The sequence below is a fragment of the Chrysoperla carnea genome, chromosome 5 (genome assembly GCF_905475395.1).
Source record: "Chrysoperla carnea chromosome 5, inChrCarn1.1, whole genome shotgun sequence".
Lineage (NCBI taxonomy): Eukaryota > Metazoa > Arthropoda > Insecta > Neuroptera > Chrysopidae > Chrysoperla > Chrysoperla carnea.
The window spans coordinates 55543825-55568032 of record NC_058341.1 but is presented as its reverse complement, the minus strand read 5'-3'; the positions used below and the strand labels follow the sequence as shown (position 1 = coordinate 55568032).

At 34.6% G+C, this 24208-nt stretch overlaps 1 protein-coding gene across 2 annotated transcripts in view; it reads right to left on the bottom strand.

Annotated features, from left to right (window-relative positions):
* Window positions 1-360: 360 nt before the first annotated feature.
* Window positions 361-24208, bottom strand: part of LOC123300330 (protein split ends) — a 128841-nt gene continuing 104993 nt past the window's right edge. The window contains exons 3-12 of one of the 2 annotated variants that reach the window (XM_044882888.1): window positions 17120-18832; window positions 7579-16677; window positions 4758-7189; window positions 4292-4488; window positions 3973-4062; window positions 2610-2710; window positions 1965-2523; window positions 1575-1775; window positions 1336-1497; window positions 361-796 (exon numbers count right to left, since the gene is read on the bottom strand). In XM_044882888.1, the coding sequence (XP_044738823.1) occupies window positions 668-796; window positions 1336-1497; window positions 1575-1775; window positions 1965-2523; window positions 2610-2710; window positions 3973-4062; window positions 4292-4488; window positions 4758-7189; window positions 7579-16677; window positions 17120-18832 (14683 nt within the window). In that variant the 3' untranslated portion in view covers window positions 361-667. The remainder of the gene's footprint in view (window positions 797-1335; window positions 1498-1574; window positions 1776-1964; window positions 2524-2609; window positions 2711-3972; window positions 4063-4291; window positions 4489-4757; window positions 7190-7578; window positions 16678-17119; window positions 18833-24208) is intronic. The other variant, XM_044882889.1, reaches the window with a different exon arrangement.

Below are 24208 nucleotides of genomic sequence, written 5' to 3'. Positions count from 1 at the left end.
ATACAAGTAAAAAATATTTTACACACCGTGATTTTTTTCGTCTTCTCCACTTTCCACACATGTAAAATGAGATCTTTATGATTTAAAAAAAAAATTTTTAATAACTTTTTTTTTTGTTAATTTTTTTAATTATTTTTATATTTTTTTTGTAGTATTTTGAAGTAAGAACACTCCCTAAATAGTGTGTGTTCTCCCTAAATTGTTTTTTCCTAATAACGTTTTTTTTTATCTATATTTATATATGTATAATATATATATTTTTAATAATAAATTTCCCCAAGATCACAGCAAACTTTTTTTTATAAATAATTTTCTTCTGTTCCAAAAGTTTTTTTTTGGTTTTGTAGTATTTTCTTTTTTTTTTTGTAGTTTCATAATCGGTAAATATATGGACGCAATTGAGAATTAAATTTCTTTATTTTTATGGAATTACAACTGGAAAAGTTTCATACTTTTTCAGAGTAAAAATTAGGTCAAATTCGGTTATTTTGGAAAAAAGATTAGAAAATCTCTTTTCTCATATTTGTCTTAGTTTTATATTTAAATTCGAAAGTAAAAAAAATGAACAAAGGGCTTTTTAAATTGCCACTAGCTTTTACTTCGTAATTTTTATCAGATTTTTTAAATACCTTCAAACCTTTTTCAAGGATTGCTTTTTATTTTTATTTTAAACTGTTGCGATTATTATTATTAGATGAGCAAAGTTATTCACGCGACTAAATAGTTGTGGTGCTGTCCGTTGTAAATAATCGTTGGCAAAGCCGCATGACGGGAACATGTGTATTACGAATGCAGCCTGAAATGAAAAACAAAAGAAGAAAATGAGCCAAAAGTTTAAAATTGAAGTCTGTAGTGATAGAATTTATGAGAGGTCGAAATGATACTTTCTTGATTTTTTGTTTAATATATTTGTTATTATCGTAGTATAACAGTATCGAGACAATTCCGATTAATAACAGAGATAGAAATTAAATTATGATAATAAAAATTAAATTAAATCAAAACTATATGGAAAATATTTCAATTTTTTTTTTTTTAAGTAGTATTTGACCATGACCCTTGATACTGCTATACTACCTTAAGGAAGCTTGATTTCATAATAAATTTTCGTCAAAATAGATCAAGAATGGCAGCTTGCTACGTGTAAGCATACAAAGGAAGATTTAGTCTAGATATAGGCCCCCACTTTCCAAAAAAGTTATTTAGAATTCGAGACAACCGTATTAGTCAACAATAGAGCAATAGTACATGCAACTGGTGGCAATTGTTCAAAAAAAGTAGAAATCAAAGTGGATCCTGCTCAGTTTTAAGATAAAAATATAAAAGGAAACTTACTTGTTGAGAGGTACCCGGAGCAGCAATATTCACAATACCAGCAGCTTGTTTTTCTTGTAAATATTTGATAAATCCACTTGTTAAATTATTTGATTGTTTTACGACATCGTCACTATCTTTTCCGCATGGCAATGCTAACAACATACAATGCTCTTTTTCCTCCTGAAAAAATATAAACAAGTTAAATATTTTCAAAATTGCCTTCATTTAAGAATATAAAAAAAAAGATGTTAACTTACGCCTAACTTTCTGGCCACCCCATCAATTTGTACTTTATCTAAACGCATCCGTTGTGCGATACGTAATGGTGGCGTTGTACCGTCTGCATTTACTGGTAAACTATCTTCGGCTACTTTTCGATTGCCAAACACATAATACATTTGTACAGCCGCTGTATCATTCTTTAATGCTAATAATCCTTGCCATAAAATTGGATAATCCTAGAAAATTAGCAAACATTAAATTAAAACTTCAAATTGCTAACTATTAAAATTCAAATGAACCAAAAGAGAAGGAAATTCAAATGTAATTATATTTTTGAAAATAGATTTATAATATAAATTATTCGTTTAGATGTTTTAGTTTAGGATTTTGAAAAAAGGAACTATAGATAAAATATAAACACAAACCTTCAATCTTGCGTATAATGAATCGACCTGTCCAATATGAGGTGGTGTTGTTAGATGAATTGTACGATGAATAGTCTCTGGATCTGTTTGATGCCGAACAAGCATACTCTGTGGCGGCATTCCAATCATTGATGGTGGACAATTTAAATAATTGGCAGTTCCAGCATGTGCAGCAACGCCAGACAATGGTGGAGGTCCAGCAGAATGAGCTCTATGTGCTGGCGGTGGTTCACCTGGTCCTGGCTCATAATAAGTTCTAGCACCAGTTCCTGGAGCAGCTCCATAATGTAACATACGATTACATGTCATATAGACAGGCGCGACTTGTGGTGAGTCAGTTGCACGGTCTAACGATGATTGCATTCCATGTGGAGATTGTAAGCCATGTGGTACAACGGTTGTGCGTAGCCCAGCTGCTGATGGAGGTCGACCAAAAGGTGTTTGTCCTCCAGAAGCTGGACGACGTAATTCTAATGGAGGTGGTGATGTCACTGGGGCCTCTTCACCTTCTTGTCCATCGAGACCTGGTTTTTCTAATCCGCTAATAATATGAGGTGATCTGTTTAGATAAATGAAAAAGAATTTATTACACTAAAAATTTTGGAAAAAAACTAAGATGAATGGTAATTATTTAATACAACTTACCTAGATAATTGATAAGGGCGTGGCTGTGTACGAAGATATTGTTGGTACACATGTGATGACATATACGGATGCGGGGGAACAAGATGAGCTAGTGTTTCACCCTGAAAATTATAAAAAAAGAAATTTAAATAAAAACTATATGAAGTAAATTCAGTTTATTCTAATAGGGCAATGTTTTTGTTTCCTTAAGTCCAACGGATAAAAAAAAGCTCAGTTGTAAAAGAGTGATTTTTCGACTCGATAGTATATAATTATCAAGAGGTCCGTAATGAATGCAAAACAGTTGTTTACTGAAACATAGCTGCGAATTTAAATGAATTCGGACAACCGCGGCGCGGCGTATTATTTAATTCTAAATATTTACTATCTAGCCTGAAAATATCAGCCTTTGAGTATTAGCAAATGCGATCCATTGTTTTAATACATTGTTTTAATTTTCTCTTGTTATGATAATTATAAGAACATTATCGTCATATTTTGTAAATAAGTTGTTACACTCGTGCTCGTAAAGATTTGTAAATTGCAATAAATTCTTAATTTTTTCTGTTTTCTACATTCAGATGTTTCTTAAAAATAACATTTTGTATTTTTAAAGTATTGAAAAATAAGATTTTTGTCTGTGCATGACGGTAGTGCCCGTATAACATTAATTTCCATAGTACAGTATGCCTCAAAAATATTTAGCTAGCCTTAAACGAGAATTATATTGCAAAGTTATTTTGCAGGATAAATAAGATACAAAAAAAATTTTCGAACATTTTTTGGAATTTTATTTTGCCCTTGAGAATGATTTAAGTCAATTTGAATTTGCAAATAAGAAGAGAAAACTACTTTAAAATAGAAAGATAAAACTATATTTTTTAACCTCCGACATAAAAAGAAGAATGTTATAAGTTTGACCGCTATATGTGTGTCTGTCTGTTTGTGGCATTCTAAACGTAGCTCCTAAATGGATGAACCTATTGTTTCAAGAAAATCGGTTCAATTTGCAAAGAGCTCCAAGGAAAAAACCGCATTTGTCGAAGTTTTTTAAATTTCGTTTTTACTTGTCTGTAACTATTAATCTTTAAATGAATGAAGGTCATTTGACAAAAACTATTGATTGAAACATTTTTCTGAATCTAGCTTATCTTACCGGACATTTCTCATTAAAGTGTCGTTAAGAACCTTTAAGGAAGATCATAAATTAAAATAATAGAAAATGGAAAGGATGGTACTCCCCACCAATATAATTTAGTAATCTAGTTTCTTTATAAAATAATAATAAAACATAAAAATTAGTAAATTAATAAAAAAAGCAGTTATTTTTCATATAAGAAATATAAATTAATTTTTGTATTAAAAATAGGAAAAGATAAATCACCTGAGTCGCAGGTGACATTTGTTGATGAGCTGGAGGTGGGCTCGGCTGACGTGAACGTGAAAAAGCAGTACTTCGATCGGATACTCCATGCTGTAGGACCAACCAAACCAAAACCCAAGTTAGTGTTAGTGTGAAGTAAGTTAGAATAAAATTATTGAATTTAAAAAAAATTAAAACACAAGGCTTTGTTAATTGCACAAAATTAATAAAAAAAAAAAAAAACAAAAAAAACAAACAAACAAATTCTTCAAAGCAAAATTTGTGTGTGTGACGGGAGGGCAATAACAAAAAAACAATGATATTGTAAGCAATTACTTACCAAGCTTGCATTGTCATATGCTGGTATCGGCATATCAGGTTGAAGAGCCTGACCACGAGCTTGCGGAGATGCCGATGGATGTGCTACTAAGACACAGCCTCCAGCTGCTGATAATGTTGCTGAATCCAATTTGGACGCGTCAATTGCACCTTTCAATACTGCCGGACTTTGGACCAATATACGCCCACTGCTTGCGCCTAGAAAAAAGTTAAAAATGATTGAATACAAATTAAATCATACTATTCAGTTAAATAATAGTAGAGTCGAAATCCCACAGTGTTTTCGGCTAAATTATTAAACCTAACTGTAATTTCATTCAATTACCTCTGCATATAGATGGCGTCATTGACATAAATGTCTGCCAAGTTTAAGGTACAATTTTTACAACTTAATTTATTGAAATTAATAATACGTTAGTAAATTAAAGTGTGGAAACGAAAGTTAAATAATCATTGATTGTACTTACCAGTTACAATTGGTTGTTGCGCCATCATATGCTGTTTCAATGGCGGACTTGCCACAGCACCCGTCATAATTTGTTGAGGATGTTGTGGATGTAATCCATGTGGCGGTTTCGCTGCAGGCAACGATAACGGAGGACTTTGCCCCATTAATATTGGTTTTCCTTGCAATGTAGTACCTGCCACATTACCCATAACAACAGCGGCTGGACTTGGAGGTGGTGCATTCATTAGTTGATTTTGTTGCATAACAACGTGTGACGACTTTACGAGCTGAATTGGTGCAGACGGTGACGATACAGTCAGTCCTTGTGGCTGTTGGACTTGTTGCTGTTGTTGCGATTGTTGTTGGGACGCGTTCAGCAAAGCAATTGACAACATCGGTTTCGATGTCATATTGGGCACAACACTAGGTGCCGGTGATAGTTGTGATAGTTGCGGTTGTTGCTGCGATTGTTGTTGTTTATTAACCGCTTGTAACAAATGTTGTTTAGGATTTTGTATTCCCACAGGAGACATTGGTGGCATTTTCTGCTGTTGTTGCATATTATGTTGAACAATGTTCATACGTGGTGATAAATTCAACGTAACCGCACCACCAGGAGTATTCGATAACGATACGTTTACATTCAAATTTTGATTAATTGGAGTCGGCGCCGTTGTTTTTATTATAAATTGTTGTGGTGGCTGTTGTGGGCCTACCCCAAGGCTACCAATGCCTGGTGATTGTGAAGGCATAACAACAGGATTTATTTGTTGCTGAACAATTGTAGGTTGTTTTTGTATTGGTTGCGATTGATTTAGCGGACTTTGGAATGATTGTAATTGACTGATAGCTGTTTTTGCAGCTTGTGAAGATAACACATGCGCTTTCAGTGACTGTGGAGGTTTTGAATGAACTACTTGCGGAGTTGAGGTTATAATTTGTTGTTGTTGGGATGTAATCACCGTATTATGATGAATAATTGGTTGTTGTTGAACAACTTCCTTCTGTTGGACAATGATTTGAGGTGGTTTTGGTGGTAACACAGGCCCACGTACTACTGGGGATGTTGTTACTACTTGTGTTGAAACCACAACTGATGGAGGTGTTGATACAGCAGCTATTGATTGCGTAACAGATGTGATAGGTGCGGAGGAATTAGATATTGTAGATATCGTAACATATTGTCCCTCAGAACTTTCTTTCATAATCATTAAATGCCCAGTGACAGGATCGATTAATGTTTGAGGTTCTTCATTAGTTTTTTCACTTTGAAGACGTCGTAGCATTGCCGCTTTACGTCCTAACGCTATGGGCGGAATATCTTGCCTTTGTTGTACAGGTTGCAGTTGGACCACAGGTTTTTCTTCTTCAGCCGGCTTAACATTAACTGTAGTTGGTGTAGCAATTTTATTTTGTACAACAATTTGTGGTTTTGGACTCTCAATTTTGGGTTCCTCATCTTTCTTGGTTGATTTTGTTTCTTCACTTGAATCGTCAGTAGTTCCCGCATCTGATGCTCGACGATCTTTAACACCTTTCTTACCCCGGCCACCAACTCCCGTACCAACTTTCTTTACCTCTGTAGCTACAATAATATTCTGTACTGTGGGACCAGTTGTCTTACTAACTTGTCTAGTCGTTCGACGTGGACTATTGTCTGGATTAATTTGTAAACCGGATCGTGTGACCATATTACGAACCACATCTTCGATGGTATCATCAACGGAATTTTTAGAAATATCTCGCTCTTGTAATCGAGCAGATTTACGTGTATTTGGACCTGGTGATACAAACTCTTGATTGGTCTTCATTTTATTTGGACTTTGTACACTTAAAGCCGGTTGTGGTGTTTCTTTTACGACTACTGTTGGTGTTGTATTCGTAATATTACCACACGAGGATTTGATGGTCATAATTAGGCGAGGATGATTTTTACTCTCATCAGATTCATCACGAAACTCGTAAACATCCGACGATAAAATATCATTTTCGTCACGTTTTATTTTACGTTCAGGTTTTGCACCTCGTGTTTGTACAGTACCTCGTGTAGTTATACCACGTGTTACTGAGGTTGTGGAACCACGTGGAGGTACACTTAACACTTCTTTACGTCCAGCACGTCGAGTTTGTACGCCAAGTTGTTGCTGTTGAATTGTGCCTCGATCAACACTCTTTGTTGCTTGAGATTTGCGACCGCGCATACGTCCACCTCGACGACTGATTCGACCACTTGTTTCACGTTCATCGTTAATTATACAATTATCTATGCCTTCATCATATTGTTCGGATTCATTGTCTAAATCATGTTCATGATCTGGATCTGAATTGAATTTTGTTTGATAATCTTCTTGGAAGGTATTTGTATCGTGTTTGTCCAAATTATCGCCGCATGTTGATAAAGATTTATCAGATTTGATATCAGATTCTGTGGATTTGTTCTCATTTTCATACCTGTAAAACATGAATTTATCAAAATAACTATATATATATATATATATTTATAAAACCATTATATATTTTGTATAAATAGAGCCAGAACGTAAAAAAATGTCATCAGTCAATACGAGAATCGAATCCCCAATCTCTCGTTATTTATTTGGCTAATTTTTTGAGTGTTTTAAATTTATTTATCATATTTTTAAGAGCCTAAACGGATGTTATATCGTTTCGAAAACTACGCAGCGTAAGGAATTTATTTGCCTATGATTATTATTGACTTATGCTAAGTTATTGTTTTCAGTTTAGATACTTATAATTAACGGACTTGACAATTTCTAGGCTCAACTTAAAAAGCAATTAGACTTGAAAATAAATAACACAAACAAATTAAAATCACATACCAATCCTCTTTGCCAACTTCACTGCCTTCAGACAATTCATCCGCTGAACATGATGCATCAATTGTTTTAATCACACTCTCAATATTAACTTCTTTCGCTGACCAATAATCACTATCTTCCTTCGAATCAAGTGGGTCATCCTTATTTTCTAATATATCAGCACTTAATCGCATATTTTCTTTACTCATATCAGAAATACCACTTTCTGTATCTTCAGTTTTATCATCATCGTATCGAGGAATATCCATTTCCTTAATAACAGATACATTTTCCGTGGTAATCGGCGCAGATGTTTCCGCCTTAAACGTATCTTGGATTTCACTGAAATTGTCTGCCAAAGATAATTTTGTATCTGTTTCTAATTTAGCGCTTAGTATATCCTGTTTTAATTCACTGATAATCGGTGGTTGTTGTTGATCCTTTTCTAATTTAACAAGTTCCTCTTCTTCCTTTTCTTTCTTTAATTGTATATTTAATTCTTTAGCAGCAATTTCAATCGCTGATAATTTAATTTCGGGTGATTTAGTTTCGATTGGACGAATTTCTTCAACTTTAGGAGGTGTGACTATCGTTGGAGGTGGTGTTGGAACTTTCTCTTTTGGTGCTATTATTACAGGACTTGGTGAAGTTACTGCAAGTGTTTCATTAACGTTTTCTGCAGGTTTCTCAACGACTGGAGGAACTGTTGGTGTCACATTTGTCGTTACAACTAAAAGATTTGTCGTTGCAACTGGTGTTTGTGATTTGATTGTCGTAATAATATCATTTGGTGTAGAATCATCAACCTTTGGTGCTGGTGTCGATGAAACAGGTAAAACAACATTTGATGATTCAGTTTTCTTGATCGATGATTCTATAACCGATTTAGATTCAACAGGTATTGATTTAGTTTGTACAAGTGTTGGCGGAAGTGCCGATGTTGGTATTGTCGTGACGATAGCTTTTCCATCAATTGATGTTGGTGTAAATCGAGCTGTAGCAACAACTGCTGGTGACGCCGTCACTTTTTGTGTCATAAATCGTATAGTTTGCGATGATGGATATGCCACAGTACCAAAATGTAAATTTTGATTTTGTGTATAAATTGTACGAATTTGTTGAGGTTGGGATGTTTGTAGTGACTCTGACGAAGTTGTCGTAGTCGTTGCTACTGGCACTAATTTTGGTAAATTTGCTGGTATCGTTTGTGATGGTATTGACAATACATTTGGTACAGATTTTGAAATAGGTGCAAGAACTGGTGTAATTGGTAATCGATTTACCGTCGTTAATAAATTTATCGCCGGTTGTTGTACAATTGTAGGTTTTGGTGATGTTATCGATTGTGTTACACGTATTGGTGATTGTTCTTTTGTTACAAACACTGCACTAGGTGTGACTGAAGATGATTTTCCACCATCGGTGATTTTAATTGGTGATAATAGTTGTGGTTGAGTTGTCGCAACTGCATAGCCTACAACTCGTGTTACATTTGTAATAATTGGTTTTTGGGTTGCAATGACACTAGTTTGTATCGATGTCACTACGATGGACGATGTGTCATTGAATTTGATAATATTTGGTTGAAGTGTTGGAATTGTTGGTTTATTTGACGGCGTCGCGGATTGTTCCAAAATCCATGGCTTTGAAATTACGGACGGTTGTTGTATATTTTCAGGTACTATTTGTTTTTCAGTTTTCACAAGCAATGGAGGTGGTGGAACAAGTGTAGCTTCAGAAGATGGTATCGTTGTTGAATCTTTTGTATCATTTAATAAATATGTCGGTGCCACATCTGGTGTTTTCGGAGGTTGGGAATAATCAACCATCTCTGGTGTCTTGGGTGAGTATGTAGATGTGACTGTCACTGTCGGTGAGCATGATGTTGTGGTTGTTAATGCTGCGGTAGTTGTAGTGACTGTTGAGGTAACTGTCTCCTCATTATCGGTATCTGTATCGATTTGCAAATCGTGTTCAGAAAGTGGAGTATCTGGTTTTACTTCTTCGGTATTTACATCAGTTGTGCTCAAACTTTGTACAGCTTGTCGCATTTCTTCATCATCCTCGTCATCCTCCGGTGGTACAGGATGTTCTTCTTCAACGATTTCACTTTCATGAAGATGTCCAGGCGATTGGACGTCATCAAATGTATCAAATTCATTTTGATCACCGCCGAAGCTTTCACCTAACAATGCAGCAACAGCATCTTCGGTCTCTTCTTGAGAGATAACCACACGCGGAGGTTTATTATCTTCAACAGATGTTTCATCAACTTTCTTCACGTCTTCATCCACAGATGAAGTTTTTAGATCATCTTCATGATCTGTCACACTATTAATAATGGGCTCATTTGGTACTGAATCAACAAATTCTGTGGAAATTGATTTGATAGCATTCTCATGAATAGTCTCATCAATATCAACCCCAAAACCTGGAATGAATTTCTTTTTCTCAGAAGTTGTCGATTTTGATGGAGTTTTCGGTATGGGACTAATTAACGATTCCACGATACTTGGGGGCCTTGGAGGTGGTGATAAAAGTTTGTTGTCAGATGATTTTGGACTTGATACATCTAATAAACTTGGCAAACCATGTTCATGGATATCCTCATCAACACGAGTTGGTGATTCAATAATATCTTGTTTAATTTCATCAACAAAATTCGTTTCAATTGATAGTTCTTCTTTGACTGATAATTCCTCCTCGGGTGTTTCGCGAGTTAGAATTAATGAGGTATCGACTTTTTCGATTTCTTTATGTTCACTATCTCCACGATGATGATTTTCGTAATGTCGATGATGATGATGATGCTCTTTTTTATGTTTCTCCTCTTTACTCTTCTTACGTTTCTTTTTCTTTTCTTTAACCTCTTTTTTGATTTCATTTCGAGGTTCTTGACTCTCGTCACCATCAGTAAAACGAAATACATCACCACTTGTTGCAGACGGTTTTTGTTCCTCAATATGATTACTTTCCACCTTTTTCTCTTCTTCTACAGGTAATTTTTTCTCATCTTCAGGTTTTTCAGTAATGTCTTCATCATCGATTGAATCATCTAATAATTTGGCTTCCAGTGCTCGGCCAGCTTCAGCTAGATCTACACTATTTTCATTTTCCTCACGAACTATAGCCGCAGCAGTTCGTTTTTGTTCTTTTTCTTTGCGTTTCTTTTCCTTACGTTGTTGTTTACGTAAACTTTCCTCTTTGTCACGTTTTGTATCAACTCGTGATTGTTTATCGGTGTCTTCTTCGGGTGCACTTGGTGCAGTCTTTTCAATATTTGATATACTATCCGAATCACTTCCATATACATTCGATACCGAAAGCTTATTATGATGATGATGTCCACTTCCAGGAACACTTGGTGTAGAAGGTGTGGTTGCATAGTATGAATTAACAACAGGTTTCTCAATACTTTCCACTGAAGGAGGAGGTGATGTAATATTCGTAAAATCTTTTTGTCCACCATTTTCTGAATCATCTGAAAATGGTCCAAATATATCTTGCATTTTCTCATCACGTTTAATTGACGCCGCAGTGATCGTTGTCAAATCTGATGATTTAATTCCATCTATTTTGATTGATTTCTTAGATTTTTTAATTTTATCTTTAGAACTACGTTCTTCAATTTTTAATTTATCACGTTTCTTTTCTTTTTTATTATGTTTCTTACGCTTATCTTCGCCATCTTCTAAACTATGGTGATGATGTCGTGGTATTTCATCGATATGATTCTCACGAATCGTATCTTTTGAATCTTTTGAGTCTTGTTGTGGTGTGGATATCGTCATCGACGACGTGTTGATTTGTTGTTCATTTTCTGAGGAACTATTCTTTTGCCGTTTTTGTTTCTTTTTATGCTTTTTACGACTCTCAGATTTTGTATTATTCTTCTCTTGGTGTAGTATGGTAGTTTCACCTTCAGAAGAGGCATCACATAGTAACGATAATCGATGATGGTAATCGTATTTATGATTTTCAATTTCTGGTTCTTGTTTAACACAGTTCATCATTTCATCATCGGATGATTCAAGTGATAAACGTTTATTCTCTTTTTTAATATACTTAACATCCTCTTCAGGTTCTTCTTTCTTAACATACTTAGCATCTTCTTCAGGTCCACGAAGATGATGTTCCATCTCACTATCTGAAAATTGTTCTAATTTCATTTTATTATCTTTTATATCACAATCGGAAGTATCCGAATGTATGCGAGATTTTGAGCTTTTTCTCGACGAAACTGAAATTTTAGCACGATTTGCACTGAAGTCATCATCGTCGGATGTGTTATCTTGGTGATGACGATGATGTTTATTATTTTCCATAATTCGAGAGGAATTATCAGAATCAGAGTATTTTTTACTATGTTTTTTATTCCGATGATGATGTTCGGATTGTGTCTCTTGTGATTGTTGGTTTTCATCTTCAGAGGAGCTAGTGATCATTAATTTATTGCCACGTCTATGCGACGATGAAGAAGAAGATTGTTTCTGACTTCCAGAACCACTTCGATGATGTTCATGTTGTTGATCCGAATCAGAATCTTCATCCCATGACGTAGACCGTTTCTTCTCTTCCCGTTTTGCTCGACTTTGTTTAAGTTGACTGAATTTCGCCTTAATTTTCTCCTGCCGTTTTTCTTCCTCCTGTTTTTGCATATTTTTACATGATCGAGCTTTAACTTTATCATACATTGATATGTATGCAGGTTCCACTTCGATATCGAAAATCGAATGTTTTTTCGGTTCATCGGAATCAGTTGTATCGGAACTGTTTGTGTTAATTTTTCGCAAACGACGTTCTTCTTTTTTAGCTGCTCGTCGTTGCTGTTGTTGTTGCTCAGAATCGGGTGTTTTCGGCGTTGATGATGACTCATCTCGACTGCCTTTACGGTGTTGTTCATGTTTCTCAATCCGCATGGTTGAAGATGGTGTTGACTGTTTTTTAACTTCATCAACAACAGTTTTTGCTGACTCATCTATCGAATTTTTGCGATGATGTTGCTCCGAAGATGGTGTCGTCGGTTGAGATGGAGTAGTAGGCTGTTGTTGTTCATTTGGTGTTGAATTACGCTTTTCTTTTCGCCGCTGTTTGTCCTCACTTTCTCCATTCGTCGTGGAAGTTGATTTTAATTCCAGGCGATTTAAGAATTCTTTATCCATTGCTGATAATTCCTTTGTGGATGATGTCGATTTAGGTGTTGAAGGTGTTGTAGGTGATTCTCGATTACTGTTTTCTTTGACTTTATTCTTAACTTTTCCATGTTTTGAAGAAGATGAATCTGACGATCTTTGTTTTTCTAATTTCTCACGTTTAATTTCACTACGTTCTTTCGTAACTTCACGATCTTTCGCAACTTCACGTTCTTTCGCCACTTCACGTTCTTTCGCCACTTCACGTTCTTTCGCAACTTCACGTTCTTTTGTACCTTCACGTTCTTTTGTAACTTCACGTTCTTTTGCAACTTCTCGTTCTTTTGCAACTTCACGTTCTTTTGCAACTTCACGTTCTTTTGCAACTTCACGTTCTTTTGCAACTTCACGTTCTTTTGCAACTTCACGTTCTTTTACAACTTCACGTTCTTTTGTAACTTCACGTTCTTTTGCAACTTCTGAGGAAGTTTCTTTCGAACGTTTTTCTTCCCGAATTTTATCTTCTAACATTTTAGTGAAATTATTTTTTGTCTGATGTTTATTGCTACTACTATGCTTTTGCGACCGATCACTGCCAGCGACTCCTGAAGATCTCGTACTATCTTTAGAATCACGACGGTCATTACCAACTCTTTTGTGATCTGATTGAGATGTTTTCAATCGTTTCGCTTCGTTATCCTCTATTGCGGGAATATTATCTTGAGAAGAACTAAATCGGCGTTTTAAACCTATCGAACTTGGAGAACTGTTATTCCGTTCTTTTGTACGTTCTTTTTGTTTATCCTTTGACGATGAAGTCGATTTATCGGAATCAATGGATAAATGCCGATGATTTGATGTGGATTTATCTGAATCAATCGATAAATGTCGACTTTCTGTCGATGATTGTCGATCTGGTATACTTGTTTTTGTTACTTCTTTTTCTTTATTTTCCTTTTCTTTTTCTTTTTCTTTCTCTTTCTTACTTATTGTATTATTATTGTTGCTATTATTAGTAGTATTTGCATCTTTATGTCGTACATCGTCTATGTTGTTATGATGATGATGACGATTTTGTGCTTTTGTAGATGACGTTGTTGTCGTCGTGGGAATTGTTGTGGAAGCAGTGGTTGTTACATCATTTGGTACAACATCACTGCCAGCACTTGGATGTGTTTTAGTATCGTTTCGTCTATCATGATTAGTGCGTTCAACATCTTTACTCCTCGAGGAAGATGATGAATTCGATGATGTAGACGAAGTAGATGATAATGTTACTTCATGTGTTTTCTCGATTTTTTCATAGTTCGAATCACGATTATGATGTCGATTAATTTTATGATCATCGTAACCAATATGATTACTTGTAATATGATCCTTTTTCCGATCATCATGCGTCGCTTTTTTACTATTGCTGTTGGCGATGACGTCCACATTATTGAACTTGGAACTGTCTTCCACCATATCTTTTGATTCTTCACGTCGTTTACGATGTTCATCTTTTCGTCCACGTTGTTCTACAACATCCTCAATTAGTTTATCACAAATATCACTATCCTTTTTTAACCTATCACACTCAATATCACTATCTTTATTATTTGTCTCAACATGTTTTTTACTATCAGAACTACGCCGATCTCGTTGTCTACTACTACTGGTGGACGTCGAATTCGCCACCGTTGCGCGTGATGATGGTGTTGTAACTGAATCACGTGGAGATGTTGAACTAGGGCTAGAATTATTTAGTCCAACACTAGCACTTGTTGCTCCACTACTTGTATTCACTTTTGTTTTATGATTCACTAAGTCACTATTGTTTGTTATTGACATTGACGTCGTTAAAACACTTGGTGTGACACTACTACTTACACTCGGCGTTAAAACCGACGTCACTGGAGTTGCTGTTGTGGAACTTGTGGAACTTATTGAGGAAATTGTTGTTGTTGTTGTTGTTGTTGCTGTAATCACTTCGCTAGATTGTGATATGGTGGGGGTATTCGTGGAATGAGGAATGTTTTTATTAAATTCACTATCACTAAATTTATTTGTTTTTGGAGTCACATTGGACGTGGATAATGTAGACGATAAAGTTCTATTAGGAACAACTGTTTTATTAGTTCTCAATTCACTAGAATTTATAGCACTAACACTAGAGGATGTACTCGTCTTTCTACTAACACTTGAGGTCACAGTTGTACCTACTGGACCCACACCTCCACTTGCACTATTTATAACACTTCCACTACATGATGAAGCCGCTGAAGTTGTTACTGGTGGTGGTATCACTGTACATGTAATTGAAGCGCTTGAGATCGGTGTTTGTGGTAACATACCTGGTGTGCCAGGTGTTCCAGGTGTCGTCGGTGTTAATGGTATCGCTGGAGGATGACTTGGAAATGGATACTGTAAACCTTTGGCTGGTGGTAATTTTGGACTAGTTCCAGGTAATGTTTTCAGTGATGTTACAACACTCCCACCGCTAACAACAACTGGTGAATTTACTACGGGTGATGAAATTGTTGTGGTTATAATTGGGATTGTCGTTGCCGCACTACCAATGGAGGGTATCAACAACGTACTATTAGTCGTTGTGGAAGTAGTAAGCGTTGAAGATGACGTTGCTCTTGTAACAAATTCTTTTGGTTCGTATTTCTCCCCAAAGTTCTCCAAACGTTTTGAATCCTCATCAAATACACTACGTTTCGCCAGCACAGATTTTACAATTTCTGATGGTGGTACTTCTTTTAGATCTACATCCAAAAGTTTATGCCTAAAACGAAATTTCTCTGATATTGACGCATCAATTTTCGCGAGAGTATCACTTCCAGTGGTGGATAGTGATCGTGAACCTGACCATTTTTCATATTTTTCGACAACTGATTTGATTCGTTCATCTAACGAAGGTAGCGATGGACTAGCTGGTGCTGCATCACTATCTGATGAATTTGAACTTAGTGATGGAGGCCGTGGTGGTGGTGAAGCTGGTGGGGGTACATGTACAGGACTTGGAGGTGGTAATGGAGTTGCAATCACTGATGCTAATACCGGTGGACTAGTTATAGCTGTTGATGATGAGGTTGTTGATTTATTGAACCCACAACGAAATTGGGCAGCGAATTTCGGTAATGGTAAACTTAACGGACCATCATTCGTTCGTTCCCGAAATCGTCTAGGTTCACATGGTACAATATTTATATTTTCTGGACGTTCGTCACATAAAGGAGTTCCAGGACGTGACCCATCTATACTCTCGCTTCCAGAATGTGCAGTTGTTGTAGTGATTGTATGATGGTCACTAGTGCTATGGTGATGATGACCACTGCTAGCTGTTTTCCTTCGTTTACATATTGCATGTGGCATATAATTATTAACAATTGGTCGTGCACTATTATCTGCACTAGGTCGTCGACTATTTAAGCTACAATGTCGTGAAGTTTGACTTGGTTGATCTGATGACAGTCGACGTACATCATTTTTATGATTTGATAGTAATTCTGTATCGTTATTTAACAAATTACTATCGTGTAAATCTAATTTTAAACGTTTCTTTGGACTAATATGCTCATCACCAGAGCTTGGACATTCTTCTAATTGTTCTAATAAATGAACACGCTCCTTTTGTAAATGCCGTATATCTGGAGGGGGAAATGACGGCATTGTACTTGGGGTTTGTGTTACGACTGAGGATGATGTTGGTTCAGCTGCAATAACAACACTTTGTATGGTTGGCGTATCATGGTCATATAAATCTTCAGTGCTACCTTGACTAAATTCATCGTAACTACGAAATGATGGACGTTCGGTTGTGGAATACTCGGTACCGGATTCATAATAATCGTTTGTAGTGTAGCGTGATGTTGAGAGGCGCACACGTGAAGATGCTGTACTAGGTGATGGTATTACTGAACTTGGGCATTGCGATGATGTTGTTACTGAGGATGAACGGCTGTATGATGATGTTCGGGGTCTCGAAGATGATGTTTCATATCTAGAAAAATAAAAATGTTATTTTACTACATTATTGATTTCAAAATTATATGCTGCAAATACACATGCTAGTAGTAATAGTAATAGTGGAGGAATAGAACCCAAAAAAAAGTCTATAAAAATTATTTCAGAAAATTTCATCAATGAGAGTTTAATCACGAAAATTGCATTCGTCTTTATTTGAGGAAATCTCTTTGAAAATTTTAGGAACTTTGTCATTTTGAAATGCAACAAATGAGGGAGTAGTCTCTCTTTGCCCATATCATTTTGACGTAAAGGAGATGGATCGATATTTTGAGTCCTTGAGAAATTAAAATTTCAATCGAAAATAATTCTATGAAAAGTCTATGAATTCTTTGAGAACCAAAAGCATGCCTCCTGTTTATGCCAATTTGTTTATTTTTCTTTTCAATCGATTAAGAAAAATAATAGATAGAACTTACCTAAATCGTGACGAATTGGGCACAACATTTGTACCATTATTTCCATCAAACACTGCCCTCGATGATGTGACTGATGACACTGCAGAATTACTATTTTCATACACCGACGACGAGGAAGTTTGTCGATCCAGTGAATTACTTGAACAATTATTCAATACCCGCTCCGTTGAAGAAGACGTACTATTTTGATGTGATGAAGATGATTTCTGTTCTAAATGTTCAAAAAATGCATCCTGACATTCACGACTAGCAAAATCAATTTGTAATTTACGCCCACGCAATAAAAACCCCCGACGTTCTTTCACTGCCGATTGTGCCGATTGTATTTGATCATAAAATATAAGCGCATGCCCTAAATCACGATTAATAATCACTTGTTGAATGGTACCAAATTGATGGAATTGTGATGTTAAATATTTATCACTAATTTGTGGCTCTGATACACCGATATCCAACCAAACACAATTTGTCGGCATTGATTTACCAAAACCTAATTTTATACGATTATTACCTAAATGTTCACCATCCATTGTACGAATCGCTTTAACAACACTACATATGTCTGAATATTGGCAAAACGCGTACGAACTTATATTATTTGCACCTTGTTTTTTAATATCCACTTCGATTATATCACCGAACTGTTCGAAATGTTTACGTAACTCTGTTGTCGTTATATCTTTTTCTAAATTACCCACAAACAATGTACGCGTCGCCTTTGGATGATATTCATCCAATTCGGCTTCATAAGGTCGGCACTCATTATCATCAACATCGTAGCCTTGATACGGCGCCACTTCAATTTTACAACCAAAAAACAGTTTATCATAACTCACTTCTAAAGCTTTTTCTACATCATCCGGTTTTTTAAAGCACACTAACGCATAACGATCCGAACTTTGACCAACAACTTTCACCCAAGTAACTTTCCCATGTTTCTTGTATTCATGGAAAAGACCATCTTTTAACGATGTATCCGAACTTCGAGCAGGTAAATTTCGTACACATATTGCAAGCGGTCTTCGATCCTCGGAGTGTGTAGGTAATAAAGGGGGTGGAGGTTGAACGGTGGTTGATGATGTGGGAACAGTGCTTGATACACAATTTGTACGAATTATTCCACCACGCGGTTGTACTGAGTTTTGCGGTGAACATGCGGGTGATGAACTTGCTCGAGATGATGTGCAGGTCGCACTACTTGTTGAAGGTGACGTTGAACGTGATCGAGATGGGGATCGACTTGATAAACTTCCTGAAGGTGATTCTGAACCAGAGCGTGATTTAATTTTATTTAATTTCTTTGGAATTGATGATGAGCTTATTAAGGACGATTCCAGAACATTACTTCCTCCGCGTGTTGAAGAAGTTTCTAAATAACTGTTTGAAGATGGTTCTTGCACAATCACGGAGCCTAACGAATTTTGATTATTCGATGATGAATAACGACTACTGTTCACGGTACTGCCGACTACTCCACCAACTGTCGATGAGGATGTTGTCGTATCATAGATTTGACTCCATGATGTTGTCGCACGACGATCAATTAATGGTGCATATGGTCCAGTATTGCCTCGATATAAACGATCTCGTGCCCGGCCTCGTGGACTTTCATGATAACCTGGACGGCGTAAGTATTCTGATTCTGTAGTTACACGTGTACTGCTTGTACGCTCGTAAAAGCGATCACCAAAACTTGAATGATCTTCATTTGTTCTGAAACATAAAAAAACACTTACATGATATTTTGACAAAATTTTCCTTTTTTGGAAAAATGGCTTGTAATGTTGAAATTTTGTTTTTAGAGCGGCCTTTGTATGTATGTGTAATGGAAAAACTACGTGGAGAAATATTTGTGCACTTTTTTAAACAATTTATTTTTATTTTTTGATAATTTTTTAAGTGGGTTTAATTTATGCGTTAAAGGTTCTGTCGCACATTATTAACAACATGCAATAAAAATTCAGCCTAGAGCTTATCGTAATTATCACGAGCAGGTACAATCAAGGCTCAGTAGGGCAACACCAGTTCAAAATTAAAACCAGATTAGAGAGTTATTACCATTTACTTATATACTTATATTCCTAATGTTAGGTCGTTTTGCTGCAAAATTTTTTTTTCGAAACTAATTTTCTGGCGTCTACCCATAAAAAATCTTCTCTAGCCACGCTGAGTCACATTTAAATTGTTAACGAATTGGCAATACTTAAAATTAAATCGGTAACGAATTGCGAACGTTGAAGGTTCCTCCTCTCATGCCCACTTCGTCACGCTGTGTTTGCGTATTTTATCAGTAGCTCCCTGGTATTCAGCAAACTGTTATTAATAGGCCATATTTATTATTCAAGCCGATTGATACAAACGTCAATGTATCAATCAGTCAATTCCAAGTCAGAAATTTCAATTTGCCCCACACATATTTTTTGTATATATTTGCAAAGTACTTTTGCAAGCATCTTGCAGAGTTAAAATCCCTCGCAAATGGGCGGCTTGTTTATTTTCTACATTTTTCAACATTTACGTTTACTTAAAAAAATAATACAAGTTGCCTCAAAGATATTTTTGGCAACAAAAAATTTTATATGTTTGATATTATAGGGGCTCTAAAGATAACGCTATCAAGCCGCCAAGTTTGCAATTTTGTATTAGGATTTTATGGGAGAGGTATCTGAGATCTGAAGAATTTCAGAATGCCCGAAAGCTGGTAGACATTTTTGGGTAGGTGTTTGAAGCATTCTGAAAATTCGTCAGATCTTAGATATCTCTACCATAATATCCTAATACAAGTGGAATTAAAATATGATTTAATATTCAATAAAATGATTAAAAAAAGATCGAATCGAAAGTTTTGTGTTGTTAATTGTCAAAAAACACCCTATAATAATCCAGAATTTCAATTATACCGTTTTCCTGGATATTCTTATGAATTAGAAAGAAAACGAAACCAAAAAATAAAAATTAAACACGAGATGGCGTTCTACTTTACTAGCGTATGGCATGTGTAGGTGTATGTACACTCAATGTCACAAAAAATGCTCGTTTTAAAACATTCTAAGTGTTACTATTATAACATAACATATGATGAGTACGCTTAGAATGTTTTAACTGTGGCACTTTTTTTGACAGTGAGTGTACGTCTATGGTAATCAGCTGACGCCAAGATCTACGTCCGAGCGCGACGAATCCTTTAGATCCCCGGATAAAGACGACTCTGTTCAGTGTTAACAGTTCACTTGAGTTTGTCTAGCGAGTTTCCTTTTAAGGTACCTACATTGCTACAGAATGCTAAAATTACTCTCCACGTGTTTTTTGAGTAATTCTAAGTACTATGAAAAAGCACACACTCACATATACACGTAATCACTCAGTTACACACATACGCAGTTGATAAACGCGATTAAACAGTAAAGTTGTTTTTTCTTTATTTAAAAAATAAAACTCGAGATAATATTAGAAGGTTTTTATTACTGCTCATACTATGTAAAGCTGAAGTTTCTTCATTAATACTAGTAAACCCCACGTTTACGAAACAAAAACATCTGTCATATTTCAAAAAAAAAAATCTATATTATTGAAATTCATGCTTGTTCATGCAAATTTTTCAAGGTTAAAAAGTATTTGCATATTTAATTATTGTATATTTACTCTAGATAGGTCTGTGAAAAATTTTTAATAGTTTTTACTATGGTCTATAAACTGCCATTGTTTTAATTGAATTTTAAGGTAGTATGGTCAATGTACTTGGTTGTAGATTTATGATTTCACTAGCTTGATACCCGCCAGCTTCGCTGGGTTTAAAAGTAAAGACTGGTAAAGACCACCGTGTTATAGCCTTCATCTTGCTCTCACTTATCCCCCTTGCATAACACTCGAAATAGGAATAGGGATTATTTTATACAGGTAAAATATATGTATAGTTTAAAATTTTTTTTTATTAAATGTAAAATAGTCATAATTCATTGAGATCAGAACAGATGGCCATGAATTGTATTTTTACCATTTTTAGATTTTTACGTTTACCATTTTTACAGAAATCTTTAGTTTATAAATTATAGCTCAGTGTTATTCTTATGTATGAGCTATATTATTGTAGAGTTTTAATCATATACATTCAGTAGCTTTTGCATGAAAGCGTCACAAACAAACAAACAAATAACCTTACTTTCACATTTATAATATATAGGGAAAAGTAATAGGGATTTGCATGGTCAAGAAATATTAAATCATCAGCAACAAAATAATAGCACCATAAGAATGGATTCGCAGCAAGACTTTTAAATATTTGATCCTCGTGTAGCTGTTACCTCAAAAACCGTAACTGCGTACAGATTTAAGCCGGTGACATCGTTTTTTGCACGAAGTTTTCGTGAAAATTGATGACAATATTTCGTATTTTTACAATTTTCTTAAATCGAGAACTACAGATAAAAAAATTTTTCCCTAATGTTAATGAAAATCATTCATTTAACCGTAATGCCAGTCTACTTCAAGATGTGGCGTTGTTGGCTTATTAAATTTTAAATTTAAAGTCTTATGAAGTATTAAAAACTGTTCTGGAACTGTACGCATAACATAAACAAATAGATACTACCAGGCGTGGTATTTAAATCACTTTTCAATCAAAAGTTGAGAGTGCAATCAATCTGGCAGAACACCATTATGCAATTTCGCCCGTTTACACGTGATTTTCATTATCAGCGTAAAATGCATACACCATAGTCGTATCTCGTATGCATTTCACGAGGCGTCAGCATTTTAAATGCGCAATTGCGCGAATTCGTCATATACAATTGTTTTTACGGCGAATTAAAAACATCCAAAAATACGAAACGCCATTCATATATTATTTTTAACATTGCGAAGGCCAAAATAACATTAATAATTCATCCAAAAATTTTTTTTATTTTTCCCAATAATTGAAATATTAAAAAAATTACCATAAATTTCAAGATTATGAAAAAAAAAACAAATTTTATTGATTTAAACAAATATGAAATTTTAAGAAAACAACTAGGAATAACCTTGAGAATATTCAAATAAATATTATTTTGTCAAGAAAAACCCTGACAAAATTAAATTATTATTATTTAATACATCAAAAATTAATTACTGAGGTAATTTTTGATATGGTAATCAAACGTCGCTTTTAGATGACGATTATACAACATGTTCAAAAATAACACTGGTTATCAAGGTTTTTGCCCAGTGATAATGAGTTGTAAAATCAAGAAGTAAACGGTGACTCAACCATAGACGTTTCACAGATGATTTAGCTCGATTTTCTGATATATGAACATGGTGTGATTGTTACTCATATTGTGCCAGATGAAAACTATGAAACACTTGTAAAAGATATGATTGAAAGCTTGCAAGTTATTGGCTGTAAAATATCCCTCAAAATACATATTCAGAACTCACATTTAAAACATTGTGAACGTTTTTTAATGTTTTCTTAAAATCAGTTCAATTTCTTTCATGGGTTTACAAAAATTGTTTTTTTTTTACCAGTGTAATTATTCGTAAATACCTTACATTTCAGGCCGAGTCGTGCAGAAGGGAATTTTGGAGGTTTCGCTTTCATTCAGGTCATACACAAGGCAGGATTTTGGAAGTCCAAACTACCTGTTTTAGACTCCCAAAGCTTCAAAATATTGATTGAATAGTTAGAACAAAAACTAAGATCAAGAATGTATGAATTACATTTTTAAATAATAATTCTCTTACAAAATAAAATAAAAAGAAATACAAAAATTTAAAAAATAAGTTTAATCTAACATTTTACTGTATCATCTATGAGCATCATTTTGAACCACAAATTAAAGATTTCTGTAAAATTGTTAAACGAAATACAATTCATGGCCATCTTTTCTGATATACTCCAATAAATTATGAATATTTAATATAAGAAATTTGAAAACTGTACATATATTTTACCTGTTTAAAACAATCGCTACCTCTATTTCGAGGTTATGTAATAGGAATAAGTGAGAGCAAGGGAGATAAAGGAAATACATATATACGGTGATCTTTATCGGTCTTTACAATTAAACCCAGCGAAGTAGGCGGATATCAGCTAGCATTTTATAAAATTATTCTCATTTAGGAGTATTAATTTTTGAAATCCCTGTACTAAATATTTAAATATATTTGTTTCCCTAATGAATACTAAATTAATGAATTATAATATTTATTGTATTATTTATTGGTGTCTAATAATGTCTTAGTTATGAAAACGACACATGGCTTCTTCCACATAAACGCAAACAAAATTTGCGTTTTAGCTATACTGAGTTAAGCTAACCAAATTAATTATTTAAATAAAACGCAGATCTATTTAATAACAGCATTTTATTTTAATTCATAATTGAATTGAATTTATAATAATCGTCTGTCAAAAAATTGGAACACGTGGTACGTTCTTAATCTTTTTTATGCATATTTTGCATGTCTTTGAGTAAAGTTTTTAATGTATTCCAAAGTCATAAAAGTTATTTTTAAATTAATTTAAACGAAGTTTATGAATTATTGTCAGACAAAAAAATCTTAGCACGTGTTAAAAGCGTAAACTCAATAATCTTCAAAATCCGTTAGTCGTAAATCCATTTCGATTGATGATTTTGAAGACATTAGGGCGTATAAAGTACTAAAATGTTGAAAAACCTTGAAATATGTTGAAATTTGGCAGATGATACAAAAAACACGTTTCCTTCTGATATTTCTTTGTTATTTAAAATAAAGTGAATAAATATTGTGCAAAACTATCTCAACAGTCAATTGTTTATACTCCTCTTGCTCGCCAACCAATTCATATTTTAATATCAGTTAAATAAATTTTTTTTTAGCATAAGTCGCATTTCAAAATATGATGACTCAAATACTAAATCCAAACATAAAACAATAATAATAAAAAACTCAAATCCCCTCATAACCTGTCGTACAAAAAGGATATAAAAATAATATTTATTTTAAGAAAAAATATTATGTGCTGAGTAATAATTTCTAAGGAAAAAAACAGCGAATCTAATCAGTTTCGCAAATCCCCCACTTATCTAGGTAGGCTTGGTGAAATATTTGAGTACAAAGGTTCAAAAA